This window comes from Anoplopoma fimbria, chromosome 12 (assembly GCF_027596085.1).
Source record: "Anoplopoma fimbria isolate UVic2021 breed Golden Eagle Sablefish chromosome 12, Afim_UVic_2022, whole genome shotgun sequence".
NCBI classification, from domain to species: domain Eukaryota; kingdom Metazoa; phylum Chordata; class Actinopteri; order Perciformes; family Anoplopomatidae; genus Anoplopoma; species Anoplopoma fimbria.
Genome location: NC_072460.1, coordinates 1,285,914 through 1,302,078, shown reverse-complemented (window position 1 = coordinate 1,302,078; position 16,165 = coordinate 1,285,914). Strand labels below are relative to the sequence as shown.

At 40.2% G+C, this 16,165-nt stretch overlaps 1 protein-coding gene across 1 annotated transcript in view; it reads left to right on the top strand.

Annotated features, from left to right (window-relative positions):
• Positions 1 to 16,165, top strand: part of celsr3 (cadherin, EGF LAG seven-pass G-type receptor 3) — a 95,109-nt gene that overhangs the window by 60,932 nt on the left and 18,012 nt on the right. The window contains 10 exon segments of the mRNA XM_054608604.1: positions 1,435 to 1,576; positions 3,361 to 3,481; positions 5,211 to 5,394; positions 6,054 to 6,155; positions 6,248 to 6,342; positions 6,820 to 7,029; positions 12,147 to 12,345; positions 14,620 to 14,817; positions 14,893 to 15,079; positions 15,665 to 15,832. Coding sequence (XP_054464579.1) covers positions 1,435 to 1,576; positions 3,361 to 3,481; positions 5,211 to 5,394; positions 6,054 to 6,155; positions 6,248 to 6,342; positions 6,820 to 7,029; positions 12,147 to 12,345; positions 14,620 to 14,817; positions 14,893 to 15,079; positions 15,665 to 15,832 — 1,606 coding nt within the window.

The following is a 16,165-nucleotide window of genomic DNA, read 5'->3' as shown; positions in this document are numbered from 1 at the left end:
ATTTACATTTTATCTTTGACATTTCAGATTTAAGAAAATATGAATAAATCCCACTAAAACCATAATCGTGCTTCAAAAATCTGTGTGTCAACATTTCATGAATGGGTCTAGTTATATCCTGTCCAACCTCACCTTGTTATATAATTCATTCCTTTTACAGTCAACAAAAACTAATTCCGTCCTCCTTGATCTCAAGTTCTTTGAGTTTATCCTATGAATGAATTGCAGCAGAAAAGCCTCTTTTACCATAATTCACCATGATACGTGTAATATTTGCTTAATGCTCAGATTGTACTTGTTGTACTGAATTTAAATCTGTTTTTTTAAATTGCTTTTCTAGAAAGATTATGGTAATTTTCTTTCAGAGGCAGCTTGCTTTACGTTTCATTCTGAGTGAATGACAGCGTTGTAATGCACAGTTGTAGCTTGTTTTCCATTAGTTGACCCAACCGCAGTATGTCAGGAAAGTGTTGTGTGTGATTATCGCTGTTCGGTGTCGGAGACGTGTGCTTGTGAACTGACTTCTGCATATTTGGATTTCAATAGTTGTTGTGATGTGCTCTCATATTGTGATTGTACATACATACAAGGGGAGCTCTCTTAACGGACATCTTCAACGCCTGCGCTTCTGTCATATTTTCTGTGCCTTATCATTTTGATTTTCAAAATAAGTCAATTATTTCCAGTGGTAAAATACTAGAATATAAAGATTGTGGTTTTTGTGAAAAAGTTAATATTGATTGAGTCACTAGACAAGACACATTTCTGATGAAACACCCGTCCTGAAGAGTTATCACCCACAATGTTGCAGTGCATTGTCGTGGACACGTGCAGCCATATTAGTCTACGTCGCATCAATTAGTTCAGCTGTGTGTCTCGCTGGCTTACTATGTCGGGTTTTTTAAAACCGGAGTGACGTATTCGGTCTGTTTGTTTTAGAAAAACACATGTTGAATATTTATATGTTAGCAAAAGCATTGTATTGTACGTTTAATTTGATTAAAGTAAAACATGATTTCAGAGTCATTGTTACAACTGTAATGGTATTATTTAGTACTCATATAGGGACTCGGTATTGGCAAGTACTCAAATGAAAGTACTTGTACTTGGTCTGAAAAAAGGCATTAGAGCATCCCTAGTGAAATGAATCCCCTAAAAAAAAGAATCTTCAAACACACAGCACACATGAAATAATCGCACAAAACACTGATGGGCAGATGATTCAAAATATATTGTAAACAATGTGGAGAACATACCCTTTGCACAGAAATCAGAGGGAAGTGTCTCCCAGAAAGAATAATACAGTTCACTCTTATAAGACAAAGAAACCACATATGATAAGCCGCTGTGCTGCTTGTACAAGATGGTCACCAAGTCCGTTGCTCCAACTATAACTAATGGGAAACTCTCTCTCTCTCTCTCTCTCTCCCCCAGGATACTATGGGAGAGGCTGCACTGACGCTTGCCATCTGAATCCATGTGAAAACGAGGCGCAGTGCCACAGGAAGCCCAGCTCGTCCCATGGGTACATCTGTGACTGTGGAGACAACAACTACGGGCAGTACTGCCAACACAGGTACACACACACAAATGAACAAATGACTCCAGGTTTGAGCTCCAGTTTAGCTGAGGGACTTCAGCTGGGTCTAAAGTCTCTTGATGCTGCTTGTAGCCCAGCAAAGCTCTGTTCCATGTGAGTGTGTGTTGGTAGCTTTAGTTCTGCCGTGTTGTCCCACATCTCCAGCGAGGCCTGTAATCCACAGGGGAATGAGTGTAGCCCTAACGTAATAACGCACACACACCAAGGTTTTCTGTGTTTGTGTCACACTGTGTGAAGCAAGCGTGACCCTGACATCACCCCATGCTCCCTTCCTTCCTACCCGTGAAATCCACACAGCTTTACATCCATCACATGATCTGTTCTGTGTGTGTGTGTGTGTGTGTGTGTGTGTGTGTGTGTGTGTGTGTGTGTGTGTGTGTGTGTGTGTGTGTGTGTGTGTGTGTGTGTGTGTCTTCTTTGATCTAGTTGCTGTGTGTTTTAACAAAGACACACATAGTCCTATTGTAAGCTGCTGATGAAATATATGTCTACTCTCTCTTTTAATTTCCCCCCCCGTTGCTGTAATTTCTTTCATCTTCAACGAAGACACCAAATTTAGAAGTTTGGCTCATTAATCACCTTCCTACAAACTAACTTTTCTCACAGTAATCAGTTCGTCAATCAACAGAAAGATTAGAATAATGATAATGTAATAATTGTTGTAATTTTGTAATTTGTAAGTAAAAGTACCAAAAATGTCCAAATTGGATTTTCATCACTGTGATGTTTTTTTTTAATACCTGGCCAGACAAAAAGGTGCCTTTAAGACATCAGTAAACTCAATAATATACTGTCTACCAGTAACAATAAAAAGTAATCATTACCTGCAGATCTGCCATGTCCAGGTGACTAAAATGAGATCATGTCAGCTATTATCATGAATAATCTTAACTGAAAATTTGAATTAATTTCATCAGAGCACAGGCAGCACAGCTTTGTTTCTGTGCCGCTCCTTCCTCAGTTAGGATTAGACAAAGCATCTGGCTCTCTGGATGTGTTTGCGTTGCAATTTGAGTGCTTTAAAGCCAAGAATACACAGCATGGAGAGATGCTTCATTTGGAAAAGTAGGGAGATGTAACAAAAAAATCTCTGGAGAAATGCAGTCACTCCTTATATTCAATAAGAGCCCTGATATCTGAATTACCTCTTCTAAACTCCCCGTAAGGACCAATAAAGACACTGCATTGACTGTGAGAAGCGTTCGTCTCCTCAGCGATCCCACTGACACTGAGAAGAGACGGAGGGCAAATTATAGTTAATGAGATGTGAGCAAAGAGAATGAGAGAGCCGAGAGACAATAAACAAGAGTAATAACATCTGAGGTGTGTTTGAAGTTCAGCAGTTTAAAAAATATTGGTTTAAAGGTGAATTAGTAGCTTGAGTTTATTTTCTGCTTCAATGTCATTCTTCATATTTTCAAGAGTAATGGTTACTATCTATGACTCAGCATATGCTAAGTGCATGTTCCTTTAACTCTTGTCTTTCCTGAGCTCTCAAACGGCCTCGCTCACATTATCTCTAGTTTCTTCCTGCATCTTTCACTTTCAATATCTTGTCAGTTTGATCCCTCTCTTTGCTCCCTCCGTCTCTCCTTTTCTCACTCACTGCGTCTCTCTTTCATCTCTATGTTTCAGTGAGCTCGTCATTAGTTCGAAGTCAGAATAAAAGATGGTTCAATTACTGACTTTTCCACACTGGTTCTGCCTACTTGTTACGTGTTACTCATTACTCACACCTGTTTGTTTATGTGTGTGTGTAGGATCGATCACCAGTGTCCCAGGGGTTGGTGGGGATCTCCGACCTGCGGACCGTGTCACTGTGACACCAATAAGGGCTTCGACCCGGACTGCAACAAGACCAGCGGATACTGTCACTGCAAGGTAAACTTTGGAAGTGTATAAAAATATATTTGGTAATGTTTTACTCTTGAGAGGCTCGTGCATCAATGCTGAGATGTGATGAAGGCTGTTGGAAACAGAATCTGATTATCCACCAGTAAAGTGCAGCTCCTGACTTTGGCTGTTCATCTGTAGATCTTCACATGCAGATTTTTCACCTTTTTTAGTTGACTAGTATTAACTAAAGAGTTATTCGTCATATTACAAGGCTGGGCAGTAGCTGTTCAAATATCTATTGAATGGTTACAGACCTGCCGGTATAAAGCAGTTTTTTATATCATCATCACATTGAATACTGTTAGGATTAGAAGGACTTTGGTGGTGTAACTCTCTAGCTCACTTTGGCTTTGGTTTAAGACCGACACACGGTAATCATCTCAGTCTGATGGTCTGACAGACTAAGCCAGACATACAAACTACATTAACCATGATACCATCATCATCCCTACATATTGATATATCTGCCTTGTGTGAATGTGTGAGTGTGTATATTGATATGTTTGTTTGTAGTCAGCATGTTTAACCCTGTTTTCATCCTGTCCTTAATCTGATTTTTTGACCCTAATCTTTAATCTCTGATATTGCCCTTGAACAAAGTACTTAACCTCGTGACCTCATGTGAATTTTGGCTCCTTGTTCTTCATTTTTAGAAAAATGAAGCTTGAAATAAAAGCTTTTACTGCTTTTCATGCTTACAATATAGTAGTGTTTTTATTTAGCCGTTCAGGTCAAGGCTGACGCACACAACTCTGTATAAAGTTTTACAGTGCCTCTGTGTTTTAGATCATAAAGCAGCAGCAGATTACTTGTGAATTCAGCTTTAAATGCAACAAAAAGCTGCTCCAGGCTGAGATAATAATATGTTTGTAATTACAAACTTTCCTTTAATAACCTCTGCAGACAAGTTTGAAGACATATACAAATGCTCAGAATGCTTAGAATAATAATTAGGGCCTGATATGGTTTTTTCACAAAAATGTTCAATTAACTATTTTAATTTAAATGTTGTCCTTCTACCTACAAATACATATTCTATGAATATATAGTTTAGTAGTTCAGAACTTGAACTACTAAACTTAAGAAGTGTCCCACATCACTGAAATGTCCATTCTCAGTGCATGTGTGCTTGAGGTTTAAAATGTACACATCACACGTCTGTAAATTGTATATTGGACCACGATTGGCCATATTCTGCTTCTAGGTGCATGCCTTATATTAAGATTTAAGGTAAACACTGAGAAACTTGTCCACCTCCAGCAGGTTGAATTGAAAGCAAACACACATACATCATTCTGCACAGATGCTGAAACATCAAAGTGAAGTTACAATAAGCCAAACACATTTTAGATGAAGGGGGAATTAAATAATAAAGCAGTGGTGCTGCACCATCATCATCTGGTAGCACCATCCTTCTGTTTCCAAAATGCGGTACTGAAAATATATTCTCATGCCAGTTTAGCAAACTAAATAATTTACTGCTTTCCTTTATAGCCGGCTCTCCTGCACATCATGCATGGATCGTTACTACTGTATTCATGCATTGTTCAAGCTGTATCCCCTCTTGTGTCACTGTAGATGTCTTGCCCTGATGCATGTGGTGATATAATCGCTGACACTATTCTTGGCACTGAAACATTTTACATGCGTCTGTCTGAGTTTGATCCGTGTGCCTAAACATGCGTACCGTGTGTGTGTGTGTGTGTACATTCAGGAGTTTCACTATCGTCTGCGGGGCTCTGACACCTGCCTGCCATGTGACTGCTACCCGGTGGGTTCTTTCTCGCGGTCATGTGACCCAGAGACAGGACAGTGCCAGTGCAGGCCCGGCGTGATTGGTCGCCAGTGCAACTTATGTGACAGCCCCTTCGCTGAAGTCACAAATTCAGGCTGTGACGGTGAGAATGATTATATTCTTTGTTTCAGACTATTTTGTTTCAAAATGACACAACAGAGGGCTACATCATTCTTTCACAAACAGTAAATTGCCTAGTGGGAGGTGAGATTATGTGTTGAAACAACATGTTGTTTTTTTGAATAGGGGACTGTGAATATTTGTGAAATAGTCATTTCCATTTGTCAGTGTTGTCTCCAAACAATAGCCAACATCATTTTGGAAGATAAAAACTGTGTTGTCTGTAATTTAAAGATGATCTATAATTTTCAAGATGGATTTAAAAACAGTAAATTGTCCATGGAGACAAACAGACATGAACTACTGAACTTCCACCATATTTAATTATAAATGAGTAATCATAGGAGCTTCTTTTGTTCTGTCTTTCAAAATGGGCATGTTTGGACCAACTTGTCCAAGCCTACAATAACAAAGAAACTCTTATTTATATTCATAATCATCTTCCAGTTAATTCGATGTATCTGTTTTCTCTTCTGTGGAATATTGCCACTTTCCAGTTCCTATTTTGTAATTACCTCCTCCTTTTTCGTCAAGTCAAAAGAAAAACATTTCCACATTATTAGTGACTTTTTCTTGTTATTTTAATTGAAAAGTTCATCAAATGATAAGGATCATTTGAAATAATGTTCTTTCTCCCTGCAGTCATTTACGATGGTTGTCCAAAGACCATCACTCAGGGGATCTGGTGGCCTCGGACCAAGTTCAACCTTCCTGCCGCAGTGCCCTGTCCCAAAGGCTCTGTCGGTCCGTAGACACTCAGACACATTGGCATGATTCATTTATATATATGTCACGTCCTTGTGAAAAATAAATCTTTCTGTTTCTCCTCCTCACAGGTGCAGCCATCAGACACTGTGATGTGGAGAGAGGGTGGCTGGAGCCAGACCTTTACAACTGCACCTCACCTCCATTTGTGGAGCTCAATGCTGCTGTATGTACAGTAATACCACTAATGCCTTTAAATACATGACTCCATGGGTCCCAAAACTGAACTTGAAAAGTGCTGAATCAAAGCCAAATCTAAGATGTGCCCTCGCTGATAGAAGCTTTCAGTTTGCTTGAATGCTTGCGTTCGCTTCCTTGTCCAGTTTTAAATTGTTTTGGAAACCCATCTGTTCCCATTAATGGAGTCTGATGTCTCTTTTTTAGACCAAAGGGATTTAATTGTGTTTTGTGGCATCAATGCAAAGACAGAGGGCACAGTTTAAGTCAGAAGCGGTCAAAGTTGTGGACCCATGAAATCTGTAGTAGTCCTTGTGTTTAGAAAAATCTGCAAGGTTGGGTAGGAGATAATACCCTGATTCCAGCAAATACTTGCAACTTAATGAGTAAATTCCAGTAATTCTAAAATACATGTTAAAAAGTTGATAGCTTAACGTTTCATGTTTGTTGCTGTCTGCATGTTTAGCTTGATTCTCTGGAGCGGAATGAGACCGAACTGAACACCATCCTGGAGAAGAAACTTGCCCACCAGCTCCGTGACGTCACCGAGGCAACCGCCCGACTCTACGGCAACGACTTGCAGATCGCTGAGCGGCTGCTGTCCCGCCTCCTCACCTTTGAGACCCAACAGAGCGGCTTCGGACTCACCGCTACTCAGGACGCACATTTCAATGAGGTAAAAGGAAGAACACAGGACTCAATTGTCCTTTCAATTTGAGTTTCTTTCCCAAACACAGACTCTCTGTGGACTTTACTCTGATGGTTGTTTATACGGTTCTGTATAAGTTAAGGTTTGCCATAAACAAGTGCTGTTTATTGGCTGATTTGATTCACTTCAAGATACACCTTTGGGTAAAGAGTGGACAGTAGCACTCTCATACTGACAGGAGACAAGGGCTGTGGCCCAATACTGTTTAGCTTAGGAAGGTTCCTAACTGATTTAATAACCCAAAAGTATCAAAGTGACAGCCATGATAAGAGCTGGTCATATTATATATATATATATATATTCTCATAATGCTTAGGAAAGGTGCTTCAATGTCAGAAATTGTACTTAAATTGATGTTTGATGATTAAAAAAGCTCACATTTAAACATTAAAAGAGCTAATGTATGTGCAAGCTGTGAAAGGTTGTTTGAAGATAAACAAAATAGTGAAGTGTGAAGCCAATAATCTGTTTGTGCTGTTGATTTGAATGTATGAAAATCTATGAAAAACATGTTATAAATCTCCTTACTGCCACTGTACCAGCTCTGTTTTGAACAGACTTCATTGGCATTTTTGCCAGTGTAGCCAACAAGCTGATCAAAATTTTGGAATCGTGGTTTATGGTGATATGACAACTAACTTATTTTAAATAACCAGATTTCCACTGTACAATATATAAATACCGACAGGAAGCACAACTCTGAACAGAATCTACCAGAAGACAAAAAAACGCTGCTGTTATTTAAAACGGTAGATATGATTGACATAGAGTACCTTTATTGGGTACAGACCCAGTAACGAGATAGTGCTTTTCTCTGAAATGGGAAGTAATGTTGCTATGGCGATGCAGTGACAGTAGCTCATGAAATACTGCCATAATGTCATCTCCCCATATTAACTGACAGAGTCTCGTTTTACCTGATACGAGTGCTTCAGCTGAAGATGCAGAAGCCGACACAGGATCATTTAAGCTTGTTGGCGTTTTGACATAAAGGCGCGAACAGAGATCTCCATATTATTTTGATATGAATATTTAGCTTAAACATGTCAGCCAAGAAAACAATTTGGCTGACAAGGAATCAGTTGTCCATACATCATACAGTACAAACCCTGTCTTAGCTGTTATACTACTGTTTCAATGTACTGGCCCATGTTTAATTGACAAATTGCATGTCACTATGGAAACAATTATGTGAAACTGAGAAACTGATAGTGTATTTATTTTCATTCATGACGAGAATTTTAATATCATATCTTGGTCAGTGAAAAAAGCATCCGCGCACACAAATCGCTTCAAAAATATATTTAATAAGCCAGCTTTTGGTCAGGGAACATATTCAAATCAAGAACAGGTAGCAAGTGAATGCAGCGGCACAAAAGGTTAAAGGAACAGCACTTGATTTGTCTTCATGCAGAACACTCGCTAAAATACACAGCTTTGTATTGTTTACTAGTAATAGTAGAAGCTAGGGCTGTGTATTAGCATTAATCTGGTGATACGATATGGTACAGATACGATTTAATTTATTGTCATATATTGCGATACTATAAGTAAGGCGATAACTTGCAATTTATCAAATCTAATTTCAGGAAATAGTCATAGTATAAAGCATACACCGCCATATGCATGAAATCTTACGTTTTTAATACAGTCAGAACAGCTGGATTTGTATTTATCACATTACAGCACTACTTATTGTGCAGCCTGAGCCTCTGTCTGCCTAAGATCTTTGCATGCAAACTATTAATTAATAGTGTGTACAAGTGTATTCATATATTCTTACCCCTCTAGTAGCAGTAGTAGCAGAAGCACCAGTAACATTCACGCAGACATGAGATTATTAATTCAAAAAAGGGCCATACTGGGCAGTTAAAAAGCAATATTCTGCTCTCACATTTTCTACAGTTGACCCAGGAAAGCATTTAATAATTTATGATAACAGGGAGAATCAACCATCTGAAGACAGATAAAGCAGAAGTAACCACACCCTGCGGTGCTGAAATCATTCATGCTGCTATTACAACTAAGAACAGTTGCTATAGAAACTGAGTAAGTGTGATAGTAGCATTCCACTGTTATAATCAGAGAATGTCTTTTTCTAATTATTTTCAAACATATTTTAAGGTGTCATTACTGCATACACCATTTGTTTTCTTTACAAAACACCAGAATCAAAGCTATTCTTTCTTTAATATATTCTGCATTAATAGGGCCAGTGACCTTCACTCAGTTTCTCTACATAAGGAGCTGGAACTTCTTCTGACTCATGGCGTGAGGTGTAGCGGTCACATTATGCTATACATTCTGTGGGTTAATGGTAGAAGAGTGTATCTTTCCCCTCTGAGGTGAACAAAAACATAAAAAGCACTCATCTTTATCTGGTTTAATTGAGCACCAGTTATGACACTGTGAACAAAAGCGAAAGGATGGCATCTTGTATGAGTATTTATTTACTGCCTCTTCTTACAGCACCTGTCAGGGGCTGACTCATTAATCATGAAATCAAATGAATAACCAAAGTTGAACTAGTTTTTGTTTCAAGTCATTCATAGCCGATGTCAAATGAACAGGAGCATTGTGTTGGGCCAACAACAGCATCACAATTGGAGCCTCACGCCTGATACAGTCGTTGCTTCAGACAATCAATACATCATCTTTGGCTAAAAAGGACAGTTGCCATAGCAACACAGCAGTAGCAATAATGGCATCCTATAGTGAGTGAAATGAAAACCTTTTCCCTTCATGTCATGACATTTGACTTTCCTACTTCACCTGACAGTAAATCTGAAATACGGCCATTTAACATTTGGTTGGCAACATAAAGCAACTATACTCGTTGATTTTTATTATCATTTTGCAGTTTTCGGAGAACAAAAACCTGAACTCACCTAAGTTCCCTCAACCTCTGACTCTAAAATCAGTCGTGCTTCTTCTCATCATCTGGAGTTAATGAGGCGGCTGTGGTTTACTCTGGCGGCACTGAAGTGGAGCTGCAGGCAGCCCAAAAAATATATACAATTTATCTGGCAATACTTGACACCTCACTTTAAACAGCAGCTATTAGGGCCAGACAAACAGGTAATGTAGAACACAGTTACTATAGTAACAGAGCCCAGTGGCTGCAGGAGAAACAAAGGGAGGCAGAGAGGGAAGAAGAGTTTTTACCTTCAGGAATGTAGCGGTGAGTGGAGGAAGACATCCTTCATGTTCAAGCTGTGATCAAATCCATCTGGAGACTGCTGCTCCTCCAGAAAGAGCTCACGTCTCAGCAAGTACACAGCAAAAATGATTTTAAAATAAGGGAGAACAAATTCAGATATGATATGTTCTATCTATGTTCTATGTGCATAAAAACATCTGACATTCATTATGGCACCAGTGTACTGCACAATGTTCATAACAGGTTGGTAATGTATTTCTTCCTCAGAGTGAGATATGCAGAATGAATGATGGTTGAGAAGAGAAAGAAATTCATTTGAAAGAACATTTTGAATATCTAATGTGAAAAAATAAATGTTCTAGGTATGGCAACGTGTTGCACACATAATGTTTGCTGAACGGATCGGCGTTATGTTCCAACCTGTCATCCATGCTGCCTCTCCTTCAGCCTTTGTGTGCTTCTGTGCCTCCTCCTCTTCCTGTAATCCTGTCATCTGCTGCCTCTTTAAAACTCTTCACGTCTCTGTCCTTTTGTTAACCTCCATTGTTTTTCCTCCTTTACTTTTCAACAGATAAATACAGACCATATGAGCTCTTGTGGTGTACAGCCTGATTGTGGAGCTTAAGATCCCCCATCACATTTTTTATGAAGAAATATTGTCTTTAATCTTAGTAATGTGTTTCAGTTCCTGATTTTCTCTAAACAGACCACATGATCAGAGGAAGCCATTAATGGAAACTGGACTGCACATGTTAAATGTGCTGTTTAAGAACTAAGAATATTGTTCATAACATTGGTTTTGACCTACTTTAAGCTGTAATCATCAATCAGTTCAAAAACTTGAATTAGATCTTTAACCATCTGTCTGTTGTGATCATCCATTTTTGTCTCTCTCTCATTCTATTTCATGGTTTTCTTCTTGCCACTTACTGATCCGTAATCCATGTTTCTGACTTCTCTCTGCGCTACAATTCACTGCGTTCCTCCTAAACTCCACTGTATATTGTTCTTCCTTGTTTATCTGAAGGTTTTCTTGTGTATTTTTCATCCCCGGAGCATTATGTGAGACTGCAGTGCTTTATTGGGTCTGGTGCAGTCAGACTGCAAGGAATCATACCAAGCACTTTTCCTCTCTCTCTCTCTCTCTCTCTCTCTCTCTCTGTGTCTCTCTCTCTCTCTCTCTCTCTCTCTCTCTCTCTCTCTCTCTCTCTCTCTCTCTCTCTCTCTCTCTCTCTCTATCTCTGTCACTCTGTTAAATGCTTGCTTGAAATGCTTTTTTGCCTTTGTCCAATAAAGTTAATGCGCTAAATCGATTATGGAAACAGCTTTGCTGAATCATGCCGAATGCGTGTCTTTGTCTCCGGACAGCATGAAACATGGCCAACACTAGCTGACATAATAAATACAATTTGCCCATCTGAAGGACCTCACTCTATATTCTCTTGTTGATCGGTTAGATGTCGAGGTCGACTTGTTTTGTTTCCGTTTTGCAACCTCTTCGACTTCTTCCGTTTACTGTCAGATTACAGCCATGCGAAGCCTTTATCTTCAACTTCTGACTGAACTATGCTGTAGCACTGTTTATTTTCTCTAAATAAGCTGATGGAAATGGATTCCCTTGATAATTGAATGGGAACACAGCTACTGTCTGCGTCCTCAGTCTTTGGGTAGTTGTAGCTGTTGTCTGCACAGTAAAAAGATCCCCTTTCTTCATATCTTCTATCTCTCTTTCCCTTCTCGATCCAGGATGTTGACACATGTTGTTACTTCTTCTATCTTGTATCTTATTGTTTTCTTAATATTCGTCTCTGATACACAGTCCCATGTGTTCACTTGCTTCTCAGAAGAAGCACCCTCTGCAAAGCAGCAGTCTGTTTGTTTCCTTTCTTCTGATACTGATTGTTCTTCTCTCTGCTGCTTGCAGAACATTGTGCGGGGCTGCAGTGTGCTGTTGGGTCCCGGTACCTCTGGGCTCTGGCGGGCTCTCGCTCAGAGTCAGAACCACATCCCGGGCGGCGGTCCGGCCGAGCTGACGGAGCTGCTGGAGCAGTACACCCAGAATCTGGCCCAGAACATGAAGCTCACCTACCTCAACCCTGTGGCGCTGGTTGCTCCGAACCTAGGTGAGTTCAGAAAGATGACACACACAGACACGCACATTTAGAGCATAACACAAAAGCTAATCCCTGCTCAGATCCAATATAAGAGTCTAAGGCAGAAATGAAATCTTAATCTTTACAGACAATTTGCAGCGGTTTTCTCATAATGCTGTAAATCACAGCTGTGAAATCAGCTAGAATGACTCAGTGTAAAGCGGGAGATGAGCAGCGCTAATGCAAACGATGATGGCACGGCCACAGCGCTGGCAGCAGGACAGAGAGATGAATTTCACACTCCCACACACACACACACACACACACACACACACACACACACACACACACACACACACACACACACACACACACACACACACACACACACACACACACACACACACACACACACACACACACATACATCATTTAGATTTACAGACACACTCTTTCTCTCTTACAGTACATGTACTATACATCTGCAGGTTTGGCCATGTGCCCTGTGTCATTTAGTTTCTGGCATCCTGTCACTTGTACGTTTTGCTCTTTTCAACTTTTTCTGTCACTTGAGCCGTGTTGAAAATACTGTTGAATAATCTGTGCCACAAGCAACAACAAGGTGTTGAAATAGCAAAAGCAGCAGCTCTGGCAGGGATGAAGCCAGACAATGAATTTCACACTCAGTTAATGCTCTTAGCTACACACAGATTGAATTCCTATAAAACATCATCCAACAAAAACTCATGAAACTCATCAAAGTTACCAACTAGTGAATCTTGCCTCACCAGCTACCTCCAGTGTAGTTTGGTAACATAGTTAATCCCAGACCCTCAAAAAAATATAAAATAGGTTTATTTACCTTCCTTGGCCAATATGAATTGACTGTTCTTATTTCTTTTCTATGTGACTCCCATCTCCCTCTTACTTCTCTGTGTATGCTTCTCCTTTGGATTACATCCAACATGCTGTTAGATAATCTAAACTGACAGCATGATGCACATCCCCAGACGGGGAGCATAGAATTAGCAGCAGAGAAAGCAGAAGGAATAAGAAATACAGCCAACTTTCACACTCCTACACACACAAACACAGAGAGTTGATGGACTCAGCCAAATGGGATAGAATGATTAACGTTTATAAAGAAATGGATGGACTTGACACACGTCCATCTGTAAGTGTCCAATATGCATTTTTTTCTTGTTGTTTTTGGTCATTAAAATGCCAAATCTTCATTCCATTTGTTTCGCCATCAAAATTGTCATTGCAGACTTTTAGAATCAGAAAAACAGACTCTATCTCCACACACACACACACACACACACACACACACACACACACACACACACACACACACACACACACACACACACACACACACACACACACACACACACAGATAAAACACACATCTCTTCTATTGAGTGATGTCTCTCCTCTCTCAGTATTGAGTGCTGTTCAGCATCTGTTTGGTTGGTCAAGTGTTTACTCATTATTGAACACTCCACATTGACTATGTACTTCCTGTTCACCGCCTCATTTCCCATAATAAGACAGTTCCTCTGTTCCTTTGTGTGTGTGTGTTTGTGTGTGTTGTGTGTGTGTGTGTGTGTGTGTGTGTGTGTGTGTGTGTGTGTGTGTGTGTGTGTGTGTGTGTGTGTGTGTGTGTAGTGTGTGTATCGAGTCAGTATTGGGTTTACACACCGAATGCACAGAGATTTAATTGGTTTATTGACACAGGCAGTTCAGGTTTCCCCTTAAATTGTATTTAATAATGGAAGTTAGTTTTATTTTTTAATAAATTTAGCAAAATGACCCTTCACCTAAATTGAGTAAAATTGACAAGTTTTATATTGTTTTCATGATTACCAGCTGTGAGAAAGCTGAACGGACACGCTGTGTATTAAATGGTTGTTGTCCGATTTTTCATCAACTGTTAGAGCTGCAGGTTTAGCAAATATAAATTATTAACACTTTAATTTTGAGACACCCAGCTCAGCATAAAACAGGACAAAGGATGCTGCTCTTCCAGTGGAAGCATAGCTTCCCTTTCACAGTTCTTCACAATGTCAGATGGTGGGAGAATTCAAAGTGTGATGTAAAAATCACTTTCAACTTGCTGACCCTGTATTTAGCAAAGAAACTAGATGTGAGTATGAACTCAGCAGCAGTGACTGACTTATGTAAGAGTCTGCACTTTATTTGATGAATGTTATTAGCATCTTCTACAGGCATTTAAGGGAACTATTGGTTTTAGGTTAATGTACACTGCACATTAACACACTGCTCCTCTTTGTTTGTCAGTCATGAACCTGGACCGTGTGGAGAACCAAACCCATGTGCGGCGGCGTTTCCCACGTTACCACACCCCCCTGTTTCGTGGCCAGGCTTTGTGGGATCCCAACACCCATGTGATACTGCCCCCTGCTGCCCTGGTGCCACAACGTCAGCAACAACAGCACATCTGGAAAGAGAAGGAGCGGACAGAGAAAGAGAAAGAGCGTAAGAATAGACGCACACATGGAATTAAAGGCTTGAAACTAAGAGCATATACTGACACAGACTTCTCCATTTCAGCCTCGGCCCCTCACAACGCTGCTCTGGCCCCTGTCAGTATCTCAGCCAATCAGACAGGAGAATACACTGCAGCCCGACGCACTGTTTCCATGCCAGAGCCGCCCATCACCATCGTTATCATGCTGATCTATCGCAGTCTGGGCGGGGCCCTCCCTCCCAAGTACCACACAGACCGACGAGGAGTGAGGTGGGACTCAGTCACACTCCGAACAATAAAAATCTGATTACAGCAGAAAGGAAGGAAACATGCTGGACATAGAATCAGGATTTCCCATGTGTCTTTATTCAACAGTAAACCAGAATTGCTTTTATATGTCAGGAGTCTCACATTTTTAAAAACACCATCTGCACTATATATTTTTATCATTAAATATAACAGCAACTTGCCAGAAATTGATTAAAAATCCAAAAATAATAGAAAGAAGCCACGGTGGCATCTCGAAATTGCTCATTTTGTCCAACCGACCACCAAAGATAACATCACCTTCCTTAAGTCAGTTTTTTTTCCTCTCCTTCTCTCATGGTATCTCTTTTTCTCTCAACTCTCCTCCCATCCCTCTCCCCCTCTGCTCTTCCTCACATTAACCCCGGGCTTGATGACAAATTAACAAACAATGTTCAGTAGATGTCAATAAACAGAGAGTCATTTAAGTCTTGTCTAGCATTTGACTCTGCTCACCTTGTCTTTTTTACTGTCCTAACCAGGACATCAAACTCTCCTTTCTGTCTTATTTAGTCACTGTACGGTAACTCTGCTCACTCTCCCCCTCAGGCTTCCCAGACACCCGGTAATGAACTCCCCAGTGGTCACTATCTCTGTCTACAACAACCAGACGTTTGTGGGTGGACACTTGGACCAGCCCATCCTGCTTGAGTTCAAGCTGCTTGAGACAGCCAATCGAAGCAAGCCACTGTGTGTGCAGTGGAACCACAGCAACCAGTGAGTACACGTTATGCTGACACTGGTTCATATGCTCCTACACACAGAGGCACGCACACACAAACACATATACACACACATATATATCTATTAGGGCAGTAGGGCTGGTTCTTGTCAGTCAACTTGTGGTATTATAGGATGCTCCACATTGTATTGATGCTGTTGAAACAACTGAAATACAATAACGTTACATGCTCACTGACAGGAGGAACTTGACCTCCTTGCCTAACACACAAGCAACAACAATGGACTCTTGTTCTTTTTTAATTACCAGTCCTGTTAATGTTGATAAATCATAAACTCACATCGTAAGGATACAGATGGTGTGTTCAT